This window comes from Lygodium microphyllum, chromosome 16 (genome assembly GCF_053477565.2).
Source record: "Lygodium microphyllum isolate KBCC chromosome 16, Lygodium_microphyllum_v1.1.10, whole genome shotgun sequence".
Taxonomy (NCBI): Eukaryota; Viridiplantae; Streptophyta; class Polypodiopsida; order Schizaeales; family Lygodiaceae; genus Lygodium; species Lygodium microphyllum.
The window spans coordinates 85,686,207-85,707,026 of NC_141150.1; the positions used below are offsets into that span (position 1 = coordinate 85,686,207).

Here is a 20,820-nt window from a genome sequence, read left to right on the forward strand (position 1 = left end):
AAATGCACCACATACTAGTCGAGGTGCTGTCGAAGGGTTTTCGAAAGCAAAGTCGCAACCACGGAGGACCTTGTCTAATTTCAGGATAGAAGATCAATCTAGTGAGATCAGATTCAATTTGAAAGCTCAATTTCAGATAATATGAGACATACAATCAGCTACATGTGATTGGGAGCATCTCCAATAAATGTCTTGACAAAAACTCATGTCATATAAATAGCCTGTCTCTCCCAAAAGGAACAAAGTAATCTGAACTAAGATCTAAGAGGTTGGAATAGGATCAAGAAGACATATTTGTATTCAGGTACAGAAGAGTGATTTAATGGCAAATCAGACCAGATCCATCAATGGTTTCTCAGGGGTTTTGGAAGTAATGAGTGGTAAACATGCAGGTAATTGTCAATTTCGCACAATTCCAAAGGTTTGACCCAATTGTTTAAGCCTTGGTGAAGCAGAACTTGGTTGCAAGCAGTGGAAGATTACTGTAGAAAGAGTGTTTAATCAAAACCATAAGTAATGCATCAATCAACATCATTGTATCAATCATTGGCAGTTATCATCTGAAAGTAGAATCTGTTATGGCTGTTTAGTAATTTCCACATCATAATCTGTCCTTGATTTTTACTCCCCCTAGCACTTTGCCGAAATTCTGCCACTTAGAAGTGCAGATAGCTCTTTAATTTGCTGAAAGAAAGAACAGTCAGCATAAAGAGGACTTCTTTCTCAACAGGAGTAGCATTGAATTTTAGGATCTGGAAGCTTTCGAACAATTTTGGACCATTTGCCACACCATGTCAAAGTTTCCTTCTCAGTGTAGAATTTCACAGCAAAACCGTGTCTCTGGACTGCCCCGCTCATGAATCACAGTTGAAAACCTGACAAGTAATGGTCTCTGCACACCAGGAGCACGTAGAAAATCTGCACATATGAGGTGTGAAATATCATGAGTCACTTCAAAGAAGCCCTTTGCGCTGGTACCTCTGGCATGGACAATACGTTCAGGAATTCTGCTGGGATTGCAATTGATAATCCCCTTGCTGTTCTGCGAGATTAAACGGGTATTTTTTTTTTAACGCACAAACTTGGCGTCCTCTCCTTCTTAGCAATCATTTGTTTTTTCCCTTCCTGATCACTCTCCTCCTTTTTTCCCAGAAAAGCGGCCTCCTCCCACAATAGCCCCCTCCCCTCTTTCACCGTTTTCAACAATTTGCCGCCCACCTCCAGTAATTCCTATGATAAGTGCATTCCATGAAACTATGTCTTGAACTGAACACCTGCCGTGATTTTGTAAACAAGCCACAGCTGTGTTGTACATAGTCACAAGTGTGTTGCCAACATGAAGCTCTTGATCCAGTCCCCTTTTGTATATCTCTACATGGAGTTCTCGGCCTGTATCTAAAGCTCCTAAGGTGGCACAAGCTCTCAAACAAAGAGCAAAGTAATGGCACCCACAGACACACCTTCCACTACCATTTGTTTAAAACAATCTAAAATTTATTCACCGAGCCCATGCTGAGCATAAGATGCAACCAATGCAGCCCATGACACTGCATCTCAAACAAGCAACTGATCAAACACCTCTCGTCCTTCTGCAAACTGATCCACACTTCCCATACATGCCAATCAATGTGTTACCAACAAAAATGTTTTTTTCCAGCCCTGATTTCCTCAACTCTGCATGTATTTCTCGACCTGTCTCCAAGGCTTGAGTAGTATCACAAGCTTTTAACCAGAGAACAACTAGGACAGTATCCACAGATATACCCTGCTCTTTCATTTCCTCAAAACATTGTAAAGCCAAATTGCCCTCATGGTTATCAACGTATGCCTTTATCATTATAGTCCATGAGACAATGTCTTTAACAAGCAGTTTGTCAAACACTTTCTGCCCTTCTGCATACAACCCACATCTGCCATACATGTCTATCAGCGTGTTTCCTATTAAAAAATCTGTTTCTAATCCTGATTTCCTGATCTCAGCATGGATCTCTTGACCTGCGTTTATGGCTCCTCTACTGCCACATGCTTTCAAGCAGATAATAAATGTGACAGCATCTGCAGAAATACCATCTAGTTGTAGACGTTGGAAACATTCCAGTACTTCCTCATTGAGACCATGTTCAGCGTATCCTGCAATCAATGCAGACCACACAACTGCATCTCGAACAAGTAGTGCATAAAAAATTTGGCATGCCTCTGCCAATGATCCACAATTGATGTACATGTCTACCAGTGTGCTGCCCATGTACACATATGTTCCAAATCCCCTAGTAATTACTTCTCTATGTATTTGATAACCTGTTTCTGGAGCTCCTGTGATACTAGATGCCTTCAAGATGGAAACGAATGTGATGGGTTCAAGGTTGCAACCTTCAAGTTGCATTTGTTGAGAACATTTCAGTGCCTCATCACCAAGGCCATGTTCCACATATGCTGCAAAATGGCCTTCACTTGATTTATACTTTCAGCATATATTTGAATTATTAACAAATTGATTGCAAATGCAATTCATTGATCTACTAGCAAATCTGACAAGATCTATGCCCGAGGCTTTATAAATCCAGGTAATCACTGTCTTGTCCGCTCCTCCTGATGCAAATCTTTTACCATCCCTTGAATAGGCCACACAATACACGATATCTTTGTGCCCCTTAAGACTATGAACAACAATCCCTTGCAAATTTTGAATGTACAAGCTCAGTCTTTCTTCTTCCTCTTCACCTCCATTGCAAGATCCAAGGTGATGGTAATCGATCTTCTAGTGCTTCTGAAACTGAGCCAAACTTCCCAAAAATCTCCACCACTATGCTTCCCACAAATATATTCACTTCCAAACCCCTCTCCACTATACTAGCACGCAGAACAAAAATGTAAACACAACAACTAAGTATGTACAAAGTAACAAATGTCACACACACAACTTTTTGGTGGATTCCACACCTCGGATGCGCAGTAGTACGACAGTGCACGGTGGAATTGCCGCAGAGGACACTTTAGGGGGGAGATACGACACCCCGCAAGGTGCTATAGTCTCAACTCTGGTAGCCCACGCTTTTCCAAGATACAACATGATTTGTGAAACAATGTGATGAGTTCCAATGGACCAAGGTGCCAGTTTTCAAGGACACAATGGAGCTAAGTCCCATCATTGCAAGACAATCATTCGAGAAATGGAGGATTGACTTCATTGGGCCTATCAATCCCACAGCTCAATATTTGCAAGCCAAATACATCATCATTGCCCCAATTATCTCACAAAGTGGGCGAAAGCTCGAGCCACCAGGAAGAATGACGCACAAGCCACTGCTAAGTTCTTATGTGAGCAGGTAATCTCTCGATTTGGTTGCCCCATCGAACTTGTCAGTGATCAAGGCATGCACTTCATCAATGAGGTGATTGCTCATCTCCTGTCCACCTTCTTGATCATCCATTGAAAATCCCCACCCTACTACCCTCAAGAGAATGGTGATGCGGAATCGAAAAATAAGACTCTAGTAAATGTCCTGACCAAGGTATTCTCTTATTCTTGTAGAAACTAGGATAACAAGCTAATGGCAGCCTTGTGGGCCTATCGAATAGCTTATAAAGTAGCTGTGGGATAGACTCCCTTTAGGTTGACCTATGAAACTAAGGAAATTCTACCTGTGGAATTCTCCATTCCTAGCTTGAGAATTGCTATTCAAGAGATATGGGAGGGAAAGAAAGCATGGACAGAATGTCTAGTTGAGCTAAAACTCTTATAAAACACTTGACTTCTAGCCACCCATGCGCTGATCTGCAAAAAGGCACGATGCAAGAGCTAGTTTGACAAGCATGTCAAGCAGTAAAATTTCAAACAAGGTGACTTCGTATTGTTCTACTCGGTCAAGGGACATAAGCAGAAAATGAATTTTAGGGGGTTAAGACCTTTTAGAGTTCACACCATACGCCAAACTGGTAATGTAGAACTTGAAACCCTAAAGGGTCAGGGCATAGGATTATTTAATGATAGCCACATAAAAAAGTACTACCCTCCCACACATCTACTACATGAACCCCCTATGCTAGAAGCCCCTGTCAATGTAGGAGTAGCCACCATTACGGAGATTAAAGATGAGGATGAGGAAGCTGTAGCTCCGTTGGCTTACCTACACATGACCATTACAACCCAGGAGACACACACCATTGATGCATTGATCGATGAGGGCGTTAACTTTAATATCACGACTCACGATCATTGGACTCAAATTGGCAAACCATAGCTACAGCCCACTAATGCCAAACTTAGCCCATTTGGGGGCCGATCATATGAACTTCTGGGAAAGTGCAAAGTTGCAGTCTCTATCAAGTCAAAAATCTTGCCCATGATCTTTTATGTGTTTCCAAACACGAAAGATGTAGGTGCAAAATCGTTGTTAGGACAAACCTTTAAGAAGTAGGCCCACTGTGATGTTGACTACTAGTCATAGTGTATTCACCTAGCCATCGGCAACGTACGAATCGTCGTAGCTTTCAGCAAGGGCTATGCGACTCCATCACCATCGGTAGAGAAATCCACCATCAAGCCTAAGGAGGGGGATCGTGATTTGTCGCCACCACCCACCAAACCTCAGCACCAAAAAAAAGCCAACCAAAAATCTAAAACCCTTGAATACTAGTTCAAATGGGTACAAAAACATCCAAGACTGCCGCCTAGGAGCACCCAACCATGAGCTTGCAAGGCTAGAAACCTCCCCTCAAAACCTAGGACGCCTAGAAGAAACCATATTGCGAGCGTAAGGATATTATGAAGGTAATACTTGGATTTGGATACCTACAGTGAATATGGCCAAGGACACTATTGAAACGCTACCCTCAAGCATGAGCACACCAAACATCAAGATGAATCAAGCATCAATGCCACAAAAGCCTTTGGCTGTGCTGCAAGGCCCATTGCCATTTGAAAACCTAAATCCATCAAGACTCAATAAGTCTATAGACCCAAATCGTAGCCTGCTACTCCTAAACTACCTCAACCTTGCCCTGGTAGTACCCCAACCACCGCCCAAGCATCTAGTAGTGCACCACCAACCTCACTGGCCATGCCAAGTGTACGAAGGCCACAACCCCAACGAGAACCACAACCAGAGTTGCACCTGTCAGCTACTGAACTGTCAAGCCAAACCAAACCTCAATCACTTGTCAGCCTTAGGGGATCCATTCTAACCTTGGCCGTCGACTTAAGTGAGAATACATGCGATGTCTTGGTTGCTTTCCGCAGATTCTTGGATGCCACGTTGACCATGCTTGCTGAAAGCTATGATCGACTAGACTTAGATCTTTTGGATGAGCCTTTAGCAATGGAAGTGTGAATGCTACCTTGCTCATGGGAGGAATCTGAATTCGTATTTTTCAAAGCATTCGACCACCCTACAACATGGACCAATATGCCCAAATGCAATAAAATCCCAATTTTTATCCTTGGCTTATGCAAAAGTAAGCACAGTAACCATGCATGGAACCCCCTTAATCTATAATCCTAGGAAGGATTCTTCTTATTTCTGCAGGGGAAGGGGGTAAGGTGGAAATAAGAATAAAATGCAAAAGAAAATGAAAACAAATCAAAACCAATTCATGGCTAAGAAAAAGGGTCATAAAATTTGAAATGTATGGACTACTTGAGGGAGACGTTTAATTCTATAATTAAGCATTTCAATTTCATTAGCATTTGATCTTTTTCCTCTACATATAATTGTTTTGAAAAGAACTAATGGTGAACACGGATTCATGACAGGCACCCAGCATGATGACAGGCCAAGAGAAAGCCAACAAGTTGCCATTTTCACAAGAAGAGCAAGCAAAATATGGCCTTTCCATGAAAATAAGGGCCTTTAACCAGTTCAAGTCCAGCCCTTATTTGCAAAAGTAGTGAAGCAGTGAAGCAGATTGTCGAACAATGCACGGCACCATGACAGTGCAGAAAATAGAAGAAACCCGCCAAGTCCAGATCGAATTGACTCCAGAGTTGGTGGAGAAAGCATTGGGTCTAGCCAATGATAAGGTGGAAAGGCAGCTGAAGAGAGATGTGTATGCCATGTTAGGAATGGACAAGCTGATGGTCCACATAAATGATGGCATCAACTTGGCAAACATCCCCAACCCCGAAATCCAACTCCAAGCCAAAATGATGCACACACTATTCTCTAGCCAAAGGTACAACTCAATAATGAGCCGAATCAATGTGCCTATGCTGGAGAGCATTGCAGCAAGATCCCTTGATGAAGTAAATGTAAATGGCTTTGTGTGGAAGACCATTGAGTCTTCAGCAAAAGAACTAGCTACAGGAGGGAGGAAGACCGCTAGGAGGAGAGTCCCCTACTACTAGTGCAAAAAGAAAAGTGTCATCCTCAAAGGCCTCTACCATCGGATTCGGTGGGGTTTTGACAATTGTAATAAGTGAAACATTGGGGGAAGGACAGGGTGAAGGAGAAGGAATTGGAGAAACACTAGAGAGGTCACCTCCTCACAATGAATAGTAGCCACACTCTAGTGAAAGGACAGTGAGTGATGATGAGGAAGGAGAAAAATAAATGCCAAGAAGCCCAACGAAAGCCAAAGAAGAAGGATTTGCAAGAGAAGGATGAGGAGGAAAGCAGGAAGAAAGAAAAATTAGACTTACAAAAAGCTAAAAAAGAGTCTAAGAAGAAAGAGGAAGAGAGGAAGAAGAAATAAAACGAGGAGTCAGAGAGGCTGAAAGAAGAATCAAGAAAATCTGAGGAGGAGAGAAAAGGGAAGGCAACTGAATAAGAGGAAGAGTTGAAAAGGAAGGAAGATGAAGACATGGTTCTAGAAACACGTATATCTATAGAGGAGCAGTGTAGACAAGATGAGTTGTGTGCCATGAGAGCCGACTAGAAGCACACAAGCACTAGAGATCACGCCACCCATAGTGAAAAAAGGCAAGGGCAAGGCCCCAATCGATCCCATCCCTACTCTCCTAGTGCCCACGACCCCCACAACTATATCCACTCTAAGCTCCACAGCCAAAGTGCATGCTAGCAACCTCATGGCTCAGGTACAGTAGTTTGTTAATAAAGAAATGGCCCAAGGAATGGGGGAAGATACCCCCATACCAGGAACTAAAACACCGATGTGGAGCCCCGAGAGGAACACCAAGGAAAAGGGAATTCTCTTGCAAGAAAGTCTATCTTGTAACACCAACAAGCTTGTTTATTATGTTTCATATGATCACAATGAAGAAAAGAACACCAGGCACAACAAATCTTCATGCAGCATCATGTAGATCTCCCACGGATTTGATAGAATCAACCATATTCTTCAATATCTTCATAAAATCCATCAATAGAACAAAGAAAGCAAAGGAATACACCATCTTGGAATGGAAATACATCACATAGTATTCATCTTCAATATCTTCATAGTCTTCTCTCTCAATCTCTCATATACAATCACTCTGTTTCAGTAGATTTGGCTATCTCTGACTCTCTCTCTCTCTCTCTCTCTCTCTCTCTCTCTCTCCATCAATAATGCATCATATCCTCACTACAATCTCTCAAAATCACTCTCAAAAATCCTTCTTAGGTCGTGGATACCCCTCCCAAGAGGTATGTGTGATATGAAGAGTCACCAGAGCCACTACAGTGTCTTTTCATAGCTCACTACTGTCACTTCACTCTAGTCTTCACTTGAGTCTTCAGCAGCTACTTCTTCCAGCTCTTTTTGCACTTGTATTCACCTCTTTCCAAGGCTAGAAAACTTTCCCAAGCTACACATACATTCTACAGAACACATACAGAAGCATACAGAATAGTCACAAAATAGTACCAGAACAGCTACAGTACAGAACAGAAACAAAACAGAGACAGAAGCTCTACAGAAGACCTACAGAAGGTTACAAAAGGTCATCAAAACCACATAACTCATACTCAAACCATTCCAAACTTTCACAAACCATTCAATAAGCTTTCACAAGATCTCAATCTTCATCAATCAACACTCCATCCCTCCTTACAGAAGACAATCAGAACAAAACAGACCAAAACAGAGCAAAACAGAAGGTATACAGAACCTATCAGAACATCACAGAACCACCAATAAACATCATGAAATTCCAAAACACAATCAATATCATCCAAAACACTCTCAAACCACTTCCAAACCAATCAAACATCTCATAAAATCAACCATTTAGCTCTCAAAAACAACAAAAATCAGCCAAAAAACAAGTCATTTCAACACTCAACATATCCCCACACTTAATAAGGAAGCGTCCTCGCAACCCAGGAAAAAGGGAATACAAGTTCAGGGAAAAGCTCAACTTTGATCATCAATATCTCTTCAAAAAGAATCCATCCACCACGACCCCAACTTTTAACCTGTTTCTGATATAAAAATACAAAGAAAGGAAAACCCTTTTTACAGTAACACTTCTCATCAAACTAAAAAATCACAACAAATTTGTAAAGGATATAAGAGGATTCTTCTTCTTCATCAGCATCAGCTTCAACTCTGCAACCACGACCCAGCACAACAATTCTCCAAAATGTAACTCGCACACGAAATCCAATCCAATAGGAAACCACCACGTTCGTTTGACATAAATGAACTCACAACACAAACACTACACACAACACAACCATCTGAATGACTCCTCCAAAAAGAGAGATTTTCATTAAAAAGCATCCACCATACATTGGAAAGGTATCAATGAAGATGATCCCTCTTGAAAGATTGATGTTGTCGGAAACGATCCATAGACAAGGATTCATCTACAAAGTTTTTGGGAGGATTTTGAAAAAACTGAAGACAGCACATCCTTTCCAACAGCACCAGGTATTTGCTAGGCAAACAAAGGGCATGAAAATACAAAATATCCAACTGTTGGGAATCAATGCTCACATTGACATTCATGCACAACTTTGGAATAGGCTTGGAATCATTATGAGAGTGCCTATGCATATACGCCAGGTACCAAGCAAAGTGAGCAGTTAATCTCACTGAGGGATCCGCAGACTGGGAATATTGCTGAGCAAAATGAACATAGTTCTGATAAGCTTGACTGGAAGCTGTCCATTCTCCTGGAATTACTGGCCAATTGATCTGAGGTCCTGTAAGGGAATCATCCGAACTCCATCCCCTTCTTCTGGAAATCTGATTATCAAACCCGTCACAGTCACTAACCAGCTGAGGTGGTTGAGATATAGAAGTGTTAGGAGAGGGTAGTGGAATAAGAAAAAGTGGATGAAGGGAGGGATAGGAAAAATCATAAAAGGAAGAAAAGGTTAAAGAAGGAGTGGCAGAAATTTGGAGGGAATCACTAAGGAAGGGTGTTAACTGATAAATAGGAAATGTGGAGGGTACATGAATGGATGGAGAAGGACAGGGTGGAGAAGGGCAAAATACCCTATCCTCAATAAAGGAACAGTATGTAAAAATGGGAATTTGAGGGAAAGATGAAGGTTGGAAAAGAAGGGGTAAAATAATTGTGGAATTAGATTGACAAAGGGAAAGATATATAGCATAGCGGTGAGCCATTTGTTGGTAATAGAGGAGGGTAGGAACAGAAGGTCCTAAGAGAGATCGTCGATGATAGGCATCAAAGAAGGAAGCATCAAATGGATTATGTTTTGAAAGATAGGCTAAGAGATCCATCCTCAGTTGATTAGTACTCTGGGCAGAGATAGGAGCTGTGTTTTTTCTTTGATTCACGACCACAGAATCAATCATGGGATGCCACGAATTATCATGACAATCAGCCACTTTGGAGGAGTAACTCTGGAACATGTCAGCTATGCGCAATTCCAAATGGTTGACATACAAAACAGCCTGTAAGACCACATCCCCCACATACCATGCCATATCCACCTCATCTGGAATTAACAAGTCTCCTCGTAGATACATGTAGGACATCAACATGGTATCTGGCATGACAGAATCTTCAAACACCATCCTTACTACCTCTGTCAGCAACTCAGCAGACCAAGCCCCACTCCATCCATCCTCTGGAAGAGGTAAATCCATCGTGGAAAGCTTCATGTAGAAGACCAACTTCTGTAAGTGGTAGTGGACAAAGAAAGAATGGTCTGGTGGAACATATTCCTGAAACTGCTCAAATGTAGACCATAACAAGTCCATTCTGGACTGCAATCTTTCCACTTTATCTTGGAATAGAGGACACAAAGTAGCCTGTCTCTGAAGAGCAGCCAAGTCCTGCTGTGAAAGAGAAGGAATCAATGGAACATTAGGGCTTGGAGGAACAGAGTGGGATTTTGCCACTTGATCTTGCAACTGCTGGATTTGAGAGGCTTGGGAGACCACTGTGTCATTAGCAATCTGTAAAGCTGAAAGTTTGTCATCTAAGATAGCTTGAAACTCCTTTGCTTCTCTGGACATCCTCTCCTTCTCCTCTGAAAGGCTAGTAACCTTGGATTGAGCCTCTAATAACTGGATCTTCAAAGAAGAGATCTCATCGCTTTGGGTGGCAACCAGTTGGGTTTGTTGTTCCATTTGCTTAAACAAATCTGCTAGGGTATCCTTAGCAGAAGCTAACTCGGATGTTGCCTTATGCAACTGGTCCTTAGACTGCATGAGTTCTTCATAAAAAGACGCGTACAGCTGTTGAACACAGGCTGTCATTGACAACTCAATGGAACTCTGAATATCTTTACAGAGGAAAGGAATTGCATCTCCTGAGACTAGACTGTTCAGTGAGGGAACTGATATGTCCAATGATCCTTCTCGATGTGCTCTGAACAGGTTATTACAAGTGAGATACCCAGGAAGATCACTGCCAAAGGTAGCAGGAATGGGCACTGAAGGAAGTACGGAAGGAGCTTTATCCGCTACCCTCTTCAAGCGTTTGCGCTGGATGACCAGGGGAGGCGGAGAATCATCATCCTCTATGTCAATGGGTTCGGACTCATCTGAAGGTGGAGGAGGAGGTACGGGATCTGATGGAGGAGGTGGAGGCACAGTCTTCGGTAAACCTGAATAGGTCAAGAAGGCAGACAAATATGATCCATATGTGACATTGGTAACATTACCCCTGGTGACTTTGACGAAACGTTGATCCATTTTAGTGAGGAGGTAAGTGCTCCAATCAATAGCAACTCCTTTCAACACCATCCTGGAAGCTGTAAAAAGCTCTTTGGACAAGTACTGGGATGGCGTTTTGGCAGGCATAAACCTGTCCTGGAGAAACTGACAGATTGTCTTCCATATGGGATCAGTGATCATGGAAAAGGAAACTCCTGAAGAGTTGATCACCTTCTTAACATCCAGCATTTCCCTTGTCTGCTTTTGCAACAGCTTCAGAATCTCTTCATTAGAGAAAAGCTGACGAGTGGTAACAAAAGGTTCACCTTTGGAGGGAAGAGACAGAGCCTTCCCTAAGCCTCGAGGTGTCAAAGTCATAGAAATTCCCTGGACTAGTCCTGTCTTCTTGCTGTAGGAGGCCAGAAACTCATCACATAACGACGGATCCTCTGGAAGCAATGGAAAGGAGGTAGCCACAAAAGCAGCGAGTCCCGCCTTCGTGAGAGGCTTAAAAGTAAGTAGGGAAGAGTAATCCCTACTAACTAATGGGACGTACTGGATAGGCGGAGGAGCATGAGAAGGCACCATTCAGATGGTTACACACACACCACAAACACAGACAATCAAGGAGAATGCCTGCAAAGCAACAGACAAAAATCCAAGGATAAGAGAATAACCAAAACAATAAAACGTGACTCAACCAACTAACCCCAAGCAAACCACAGCCTAGAAAAAATTCGACATGACCTTGAGACAAATGCGACCGAAAGCTTCATGCTATGCATCAGACAAACACCCAGAACCCCGTATCAGGCAATGAAAGAAAAAACGGCATACCGTACCCGTAACCGTATCAAAGACAGGAAACCAAAACAATACCACATCCGACACATATCAAGACTACATCGTTGATAAACCAGTGGTTAACCATGGAAATAACTCCAATGACTGCGCATACTCATCCCACGAAACGGTTCATTAAAAAGGGGAATTAAGTGCAGTGAGGGGGAATTAATTTAATGAAGGGTTGATTTTAATAATTTATTAAGAATGGGTGAATTTTTATTAAGTGATAAACCTTAGCAAGAAAACGACGGTTCCTTATTATAAATTTAATTACCAATTATTAGGTGAAAACGGTGCGTTAATTCGAATCCCAGACTTCGATACCCAGATTGGGTCTCTAAATGGAAGTTCATGGATTACAAATTAAGGTGATGTGGAGCGCTTTTTTGCCAGCGCGTGCTCTTGTGACGGCGGGTTCATTTTAATTAAAAATTAAAGTGCCTCTGTAGCGCACGTAGCGCGTGCTAAGTGAACGGCGGGTTTATTTTAATTAAAAAAATATGGTGTAGTTATATAACGCGAATGCACGTGCCATGGTAGTAGTCAGGTGTCATTTATCTTAATTATGGGTTTCCTTTGTTTGTTGTGGTTGGTTTTCGTGGTGGAGTTTTGTAGTTTTATATTAACCGTGGGTTTTGGGGAGATTTTGTTATTATTATTATTATTATTATTTTGTTTTAAAAAACATAACAAAAAAAGGGAAATACCTGGTAGTGGGTGTATGAAAATGCAAAGAATGCGCTCTCCTCAATCCAAAAATATCTCGATTTTTTTTTCCTAGATAGTTAGTGGGTATGTGGATGAAAAATGAGTTTTTATGTTATTTTTGTTTTTGATTTTTTTTTTTTGATGAATTTAGGTGTTGCATGAAGTAGTTGTTCATCTTAGAAAATATGTCAAAAATAAGTAAAAATGGTAATGGAAGTTTTAGGAAATTTTTGGAAATTAATTTGGAATTTTTTTAGCATTTTTAAAGAATTTTTCATGGTTTTGAGTATTTTTAAAAGAATGTTGAATTTTTTTAAAAAAATAGGTTGAAGTTTTTTCTTGAAATTGACAGGTTAGAAAAAATAGGCAATTGGTTGCAAAAATAGTAGGAATGTGTCTAGATTTTTCTGTTTTTTTTTTTTTCAAAATTTTAAGTGTCTTTTAATGTTTTTTTTAAATTGTCAATGGTTTTGTTTTGTTTTGTTTTTTTTTTGTTGAAAGGTTTTGGGTGTTTGAATTAAAAATCTGGGAAAATACCCAGAAATAGGCTGCGTGGCAGCTGCGTGTCAGCAACCGGCTAATGATCTTCCGCACACGATCCCGCACACGAACACGCACAAGCAATCGCGATCACGCACTCGTGCGTACATACCTATGCGTGTGTCGACGGCTCGAGGGTGGCTGCAGGTGGGACGGGGGTTTATGGAGGTTTCGGTGTGGTGAGCTGCTCCGGGAGAATAGGGGGCTTACAGCGGGGTAGGGGGGTTGTGTGTGTTTGTGGGAGCGGGTGAGGGTTAGGTGGAGGTGTAATGGTGGGGAGGAACAAGGGCTTGCAGGAGGTAGAGTGTGTGTGTGGAATGGTGGGGGGAAAGGGCTTAGATGGGGTAGCTGGGTTTGGTTGCAAGGGGGGAAGGGGGGTTTAGGTAGGGGGTGTGGTTATGTGTGTGATGGGGGGCTTGGGTGGGGTAATGGGGGTGGGAGGGTTGGTGTGTGTGTTTGGGGGGAAGGGGGGCTTAGAGGAGGTAGGTGTGTACTTAATGGGGGGTGTGAAGGGGGGCTTGTATTGGGGGGGGGGGGGGGGGGGGAAGGGGTGTGTTCTGGGGGAATGAGGGCTAAGGTAGGGAAATGGGGGGTGGATGTGGTTGCTAGGGGAATGGGGATTAGTGTGGGGGTGGGGTGGGTGTGTATGTGCAGTGGTGGGAACAAGGGCGTGTGTGGGGGTGAAGAGGAGAGTGTGTGTGCTGGGGGGAAAAGGGGGCCTGGTTGGGGGTGGGTGGGGAGTGTGTGATGGGGGGCTTGGGTGGGGTAATGGGGGTGGGAGGGTTGGTGTGTGTGTTTGGGGGGAAGGGGGGCTTGTATGGGGGGGGGGGGGGGGGGGGGTGTGGAGGGGTTTGAACTGGGGGCACGTGGTAGGGCGGACAGGGTGGGAGGAGGTCAACGCAGCGGGAGGTCGTGGCAGAGGCGGGCGGTTGACGTCGTCACGGCGGCAGGCTGCACAGTGGAGCGGCGGCGGGGCTCACGTGGCAGCTGCGACGGGCGCTGCGACGGCATTCACACGGCGAGCAGGGGCGGGCGATCGACGTCGGGCAACAGCGTGCTGGAGCAGAGGCGGGGCGGTTGACGTCGCGCGATGGCGGCAGGCTAGAGCAGAGGCGGAGCGGTCCACAGAGGCGGCGCAGGGCGGCGCTGCAGGACGCCACAAGAGGGCGTCGTCGTCCCGCACCTGGAGGCGACGGTTGCAGGGTTGCGAGGGGAGGGCGCCGGCCACTGCAGGGCTGGCAGAGAAGGGGCCGGCGACTGCAGAAGAGGACGAGGGGAAGAGGGAAGGGAAGGAGGGCGTCGTGAGGGAGGAGAGAAGGGAGGAGAGAAGGAGGAAGGGAGGAGAGGGAGGAGAAGAAGGAGGGGAGGAGAGGGAGGAGAAGAAGGAGGGGAGGAGAATGGAACAGAGGAGGAGGAGGGAAGGGTAGGAGCAGGGAGATGGAGATGGAGGGAGGGAGGCGGGGACACACAGAGGGAGAGGGAAAGGTAGTTGGGGTGGGGAGGGTCGGGGAGAGAGAAGGGTGGGGGGGGATAGGTAAGGGTATGGGGGGGTGAAAAGGGTGGGAGGGTATGGGCAGGGGCCCATGGGTTAGGGTACCCAAGGGATGGGGCAGGGGGGTCCATAGGGGGGGTGCCCAAGGGAGAAAATGGGCGGGGGGCCCAGGCAAGAGAGGCTGGGGCACGTTAAGACGCGTAAAATTTAAAACGGGCGCGCAAAAACACATAAAACTAAAGAAAAACTAATATCTCCCAATCCAGACGTCAAAACGAAATGGCGTAAAAACAAAAAGTGGACAAGACTGTAGGGGGATGACAGGAAAAATAGACAACGGGGGTTCCGGGAGAAAGACAGGCCGTTCACGTGCAAAAAACACAAAAAAACGGATTAAAAAACGCAATTAAAAATTAATATCAGAAGATCCGTGCATCGGAATGAGGTGCAAAAAAAAGGAAAACTGTGCAAAAAGACGTGCCCGGCAATCTTATCACATCAAAACATAATTCCGACGAAGATAAGATGCATTCACGTGGAGAAAACCCAAAAAACAACCCCGAAAATGGGATCGGAAATTAATATCGAACGAACCGTTCGCCGGAAGGAGTGGCACAGGGTTATCACGTTAAACCGCAGTTTCGGTGGAAGTAGGAGGGGTTCACATGCGAAAAACTCCAAAAATACACCTGAAAACTCACTGAAAATTTAATAAGTAAAAATCCGGAAGTCGAAAGAGGGGGGAGGAAAAAGGAAAAATGTGGGGGAAGACACGGGGACACGGCTGTCAAATCAAATTGGAATTCCGAGGCACACAGGGCAGGTTCTCATGGAAAAATGTCAAAAAGACGCACGAAAAAGTTGTAAAAAACCGGAAAATTAATATTGGACAAACCGTGCATCAAAATGACACGGCATAAAAAGGAAAAATGTCAAGGGAAAAGTGCTTGGTAGGGCTATGATGTCAGATCACGGTTTCGAAGCAAGAAAAGTGCGTTCATATGGAAAACCGGCTAATTTGCGCAAAATGCTTCAAAAATTAATAACGCGAAAATCGTACACCGGAACAGGGGTAGCTAAAAAGGAAAAATGGTCAGTTCAAAGAGAGGAACAAGGCTATAAGGTTGGATGTGGACTTCGGTAAACGTAGGATGCATTCACATGGCAGATCCTCAAAATTAGGGAATGAAGAAAAACTGCAAGGGAACAGCCCCAAGGGTGGGTGGAAAATGAACGGTCGGGTGGGAAGGAACCCCATCAGGGTAACAGCAAGTCATGGCATACATGCATGAGCAGGTTAAGGCATATGCAGAAGGGTATTTGTCTAGCCACTCATTGACTTTGGAATCGATGGCTATGGTACTGGATGAGGTACCAATTTGTCCTAGCGTGCATCCTCTTTCATCCTTACATTGTCACCTACAACTATCTATTAAGTGGGTCAACACTCACAGAAGAGGAATCCATGGGTGAGCACTCGAAAAATGACCTAGATGGGTAGATATATTCATAACTCCGCATCAACCCAAAAAACTCAAGTGTGGATAGAAAGCTTCTCATCCTATAGATCTCCTCAAAGATGCTTGTCTAGTACCATAGCCATGGATGCCACTTGTAGGAATAGCTAGGAGGCAACAATGCAAGGATGTAAGAGGATGCATGACCATGATGCACAGGTTACTTGTCTCATGCCATAGTCATCTATTCAAAAATCAAGGAGTGGCTAGACAAGTCCAAGGAGAAGAGTGATGAGATATTTTGCATTGAAGTGGAGTCTTATGTACAAATCTATAGACCCATTTAATGGAGAGGACGCCCATATAATGGGGTAGGGGCTGACCCGCTAAAAAGGGTGGCCCTTTTATATAGAGACCCGTAGTATAGGGTGAACACAAAGGCATAGACAGACACAGGAGAGCCAGAGAGAAGGTGTCCAAGAATATAGATCCCATGTTTGACTAGGCAACATAGAACCACTTTCTTTACTTAGGCTTGGTACAAAGACACGAACAGACATAGGAGAGTTGCAAATAAGGTTTCCAACAATGTAGACCTCATGTCTGAGCTCTGGGCGTGCACATGTGGTTTTTCCAATTCCACCTTTTCACAAACTGTTTGGTGAAGACAAGCCTTAAACTTGTCAAGCTTGAGGTTGTTTTCATGTTAAATATGAGTATTCTTCCCTATCTTCAACTAAAGATCTTCAAATCGATGTAGAAAACTTTGGAAATCCTCTCTTGGATTTTGATGAAGACGTTGAAGCTTCTCATCAACTTGTATTGCTGTTTCATGATGAGCAAAGTGTGATACAAGAGAACTTGTTAGTTTATCCCAATCTTGCTTCACAGCATCATCCAAAGCTTCATACCAAATCTTCACTTCTCCCTGCATAAATAGACGAAAATCATAAAGCTTCTCTTCATGAGTTACCATGTGACTCATAAACATAAACCATTCACAATGTGCAAGCCACTTCGTTGGATCTTCCTTACCCATAAACACTCGACTCGATAAGCTCATCATCTTCATACAATTGAAGGTTTCCTTGAGTTCTTAAATAAAAATATATTGAATCCTTTATGGGGGTACCAAAAGATGACAAAAAGAGAGATGATCACAATCTCCAATGTGTAAAATGCTCCCTCTATAACTCAATGGCTAACTATTCTCTTCTATTATTGGTAGGATGAGAAAAATTGAGTTGCAAGTGAGATTTCAAGTAGAAAAATCATAACTATTCACCTAAGGGAGAATGTGCAAAAGCGTCTCCCCTTCACATGTCCCTCCTAGAAGCACCATAGGTGACAAAATATGGAGGGATGTGCCATGGGATGATTGCCTTTTTTATTGTAACCAATTAGTTGCAAAGCTGATAGCACAGCTTAATCTGAATGGCTGCAACTTTTAGTTGATTTGAACAAGCTATGTAGAGGAGTTAAGTCTGAGTCTCACCCCCTCTATAATTATAAAACTCAGGGGTCATGCACTCTCACCTCTGACAATAGGAACGCTGATCGAGCTGCATGTTGAGAGTAACATGGGCAACTACGATGACAGTATGGATATGGGTAATCTATTTTTGGACGGGGAGGCATTTTTAAGAAAATGTGGGCCTGACTGACATTCCATTGCCCTTGGTATCACTTACATGAAAAGCATCCAATGGTTTCAAAAAAAAAATCTCTAAAAAAGACAATCATCTTATGGTTGCAAAGGGCCTTATCACTATGGATAGAGAGCATATATGGATTTTTAATTGTGAAACCTTCAACGTTGGGTGTTAAGATGAATCTGGCACATAGCCTCTAAATTTTACCTCATTTGAAGACATTTGAATTGATTACATGGTAGGGAACTTATATGTGCATCATTTAAGAGGGAAAGAAAGATGCCTCCTTAGAAAATAAAGGTTGAGACCTTTTGTAAGATGGAATATTTTAAGGATATGTTGAAGCTTACTTGACATTGTAAAAAAATACGATCATTTTAAAAAGCCTTAGAAAAGAGGACCACCACAAGAACTCTATCTCTCAAAAATTTTCTTGCAAAAGAGGTGAGGTACCCATCTAGCACATCCATGGACAAAGGACAATAGAGACATTGAGCAATTATTGCACTAATTTTAAATCATTTTTGTCCCAGAGAGGAGTCAAGAAGAAAGTAGCAAGAAGTCAAAGAGAACATGGGAGTATACTCTTAAATAGGATATCTCCGGTCCATTTGATTCTCCTCCCCTCTCTACCATGACAAAGAAGAGTAGCAAAATTGAAATTGGTGGCAAGAGAGATAGTGGTAGCAAATTGGGTAACACATTAACGTATCAAACCCCAAGCAAGATAGCATTTTTCCCATGTGATGCTTCTACTGAACAAAGTAAGACCGCACAAGCATTGAGGCAAAATAATAATGAAGGAGCTAGGGACCCTTAGGTGTTGAACAAAAACATGCTCTACCTTCAAAGTCCTCATGTATAAAATGAAAACCTAAAGAGGATCCACTGACATGTAAAACTCAAGAGTCTCCATCAAAGTCCTCATGTATAAAATGAAAACCTAAAGAGTATCCACAGACATGTAAAACTCAAGAGTCTCCATCTAGCTCTTTGACATCAAATTATGCATTCTTGGACAATGCAAATTGTTAGATTTATTGAGTACCCATGAGAAGTTGGACACCTCTTCTTGCATATGAAGTTATTAACCCATATTAGCATTTGAAAATTGTTATTTTCACATTTTTTCATACAAGATTGATATATATGAATAAATTTCTTGTCAATTAAGTATCAAAATTTTTCTAATTAATTTTTTAGGTTTTGAGATAATTATAATGTATCATGCCTAATTTATTATTAATTTCTAGAAAAAATATAAATTTATGCTATATAAACTTTATGATATTAAGATACTACCTTGCCTAGAAAAAAAATCCTTTAAAAATGATCTAGTTTATAAATCAACATCCTTGTGTCATAGTAGTTTTTATTTTGAAATGCACAAAATTAAAATTATTAGAAACTTATATGTTATTTTTTACCCAATTTTTAAAAATGAGTCATTCTCTTAAGTTTTTTTAGAGAATCCAAGGGAATCTCCTTAGGAGAAACATGCAACTTACTTGAAAGGTTTGCAACTATGTTGAAGAACAAACTTAGCGAAAACATGGTCTATAAAGAAAGCCTAGAGAGTCATCCTCATAGTATTCTAATACCCATCTAAGATTTGTCACTTTGCAACCAATGAAATATGCAAGTAGCCAAAAATTACTTAATTCTAGAGAGGGGTAGTTGCATCCATTAACCTAGCATTATTTCAGCTCACTCCCCTAAGATAGTATTAGCCTGGGTTCTATCCTACTAAAGGTGATTATGCTCCTATGATTCTTCCTAAAATTTCTTTGATTGAGAAGTTACTTGATTGAGTGTGTCCACCCATCCATAAGAGTTAGTAATTAAGATTGGGCTTGCCACTTTCCACATGCTCACCCAAGGTTTAATTATTAAATCCAATAATTATGTAAATATTTAAGAACATCAAAGGTATTTTTAAATAGCTAAGTAAACTATAAACATTCATAAATTTTTCTTACCAAGAGACCTCGATGTTCCTTAAGTCCAAATCCCAAAAAGAAGGTTATGAAACTTACCTGAGTAGCACGAACATTAACTTTATACATGTACTAAGAACTATTGACTGAACAGTCTTTTTTAAACGATTCTCTCTTGCTTACATTCTAAGCTTTCTTTTTCCAACTTTATAGTGAGTCCACTGTGATAAAAGGATTTATATTCTCTTCCAATTGACTCTCTTCTTCTCAGATTTCCATATAATTTAATCTCTTGCTTTTCTTTTTCATCTCTTACTTTAAAAGTTTGGAGATTTCTTTCTCATGTCTTAAATAAAAGCAGAAGACCTCTATTATCTTCTGTTGGAATCTAACTTCCTATCTCTTTCAACATACGTTTTCATTGATTTCTTAATTATGCTTATCCCTCTTCTCTCTATCATTAGAGAGAGCTCAACTTTGCCAAGCTAATCACCTTCCATACTTTTATTATCATCTTCTATTTCTCAATTACATTTATCCCTCTTCTCTATATCATTAGAGAGACCTCAACTTTACCCACTTCCTCGTCCTTTGATTTCATACTTCAATTTTATTTCTACAGCAAGGGGTGAAACATATGTAGAAATTACATGGCACAACGGGCAGAGTTTGAGCAATGAGTAGAGAACACATAACAACTATAAGGAGAATAAAAACTGCTTTAAGTTCAAACAAACTAATACGAAGATGGTTCTATCCACCCATGTGCTTCTACTTTGAAGCATAGATGGTGATCTATATCGATAATAGGCGAAGAGCTTAAGGATAGCTAGAAGAACTCGAACTAGTTGAAAGATAGATTGATGATAGCTTTGGAAGGATCTTCCTTTTATAGCTTGAGAGAATAGTCTGATCAGCCTCTCTAACTATATTATGAACCTCCCCTAGTTAGTGAGGGAATATTCCCTGGACTGTCGACGGCCGCGGACTAGGGGCACTACCTTGACACCCCAAAATAAGGGTCTTGATAAGTTCCACACCCCACAACTCAATACATTATGACTCTAGTTGCTACTAGCATAAGTACTCTATCAAACCCAAAGGCTAGATCCACAAAGGTCACCTTTTTGCCATCCAACCACATTGACCTTATCTAAAATACAAGTCGAGACCCA

General features: G+C 42.1%; 1 protein-coding gene across 1 annotated transcript in view; it reads right to left on the reverse strand.

Moving 5' to 3' along the window:
- The window catches only part of LOC148023066 (pentatricopeptide repeat-containing protein At4g18520, chloroplastic-like), a 42,345-nt gene extending 22,571 nt beyond the window's left edge, over positions 1 to 19,774 (reverse strand). Inside the window, exons 1-7 of the mRNA XM_087695307.1 lie at positions 19,745 to 19,774; positions 16,822 to 16,984; positions 16,653 to 16,710; positions 5,051 to 5,129; positions 1,579 to 2,461; positions 1,195 to 1,404; positions 834 to 918 (exon numbers count right to left, since the gene is read on the reverse strand). Coding sequence (XP_087551433.1) covers positions 834 to 918; positions 1,195 to 1,404; positions 1,579 to 2,461; positions 5,051 to 5,129; positions 16,653 to 16,710; positions 16,822 to 16,984; positions 19,745 to 19,774 — 1,508 coding nt within the window. The remainder of the gene's footprint in view (positions 1 to 833; positions 919 to 1,194; positions 1,405 to 1,578; positions 2,462 to 5,050; positions 5,130 to 16,652; positions 16,711 to 16,821; positions 16,985 to 19,744) is intronic.
- Positions 19,775 to 20,820: the final 1,046 nt, after the last annotated feature.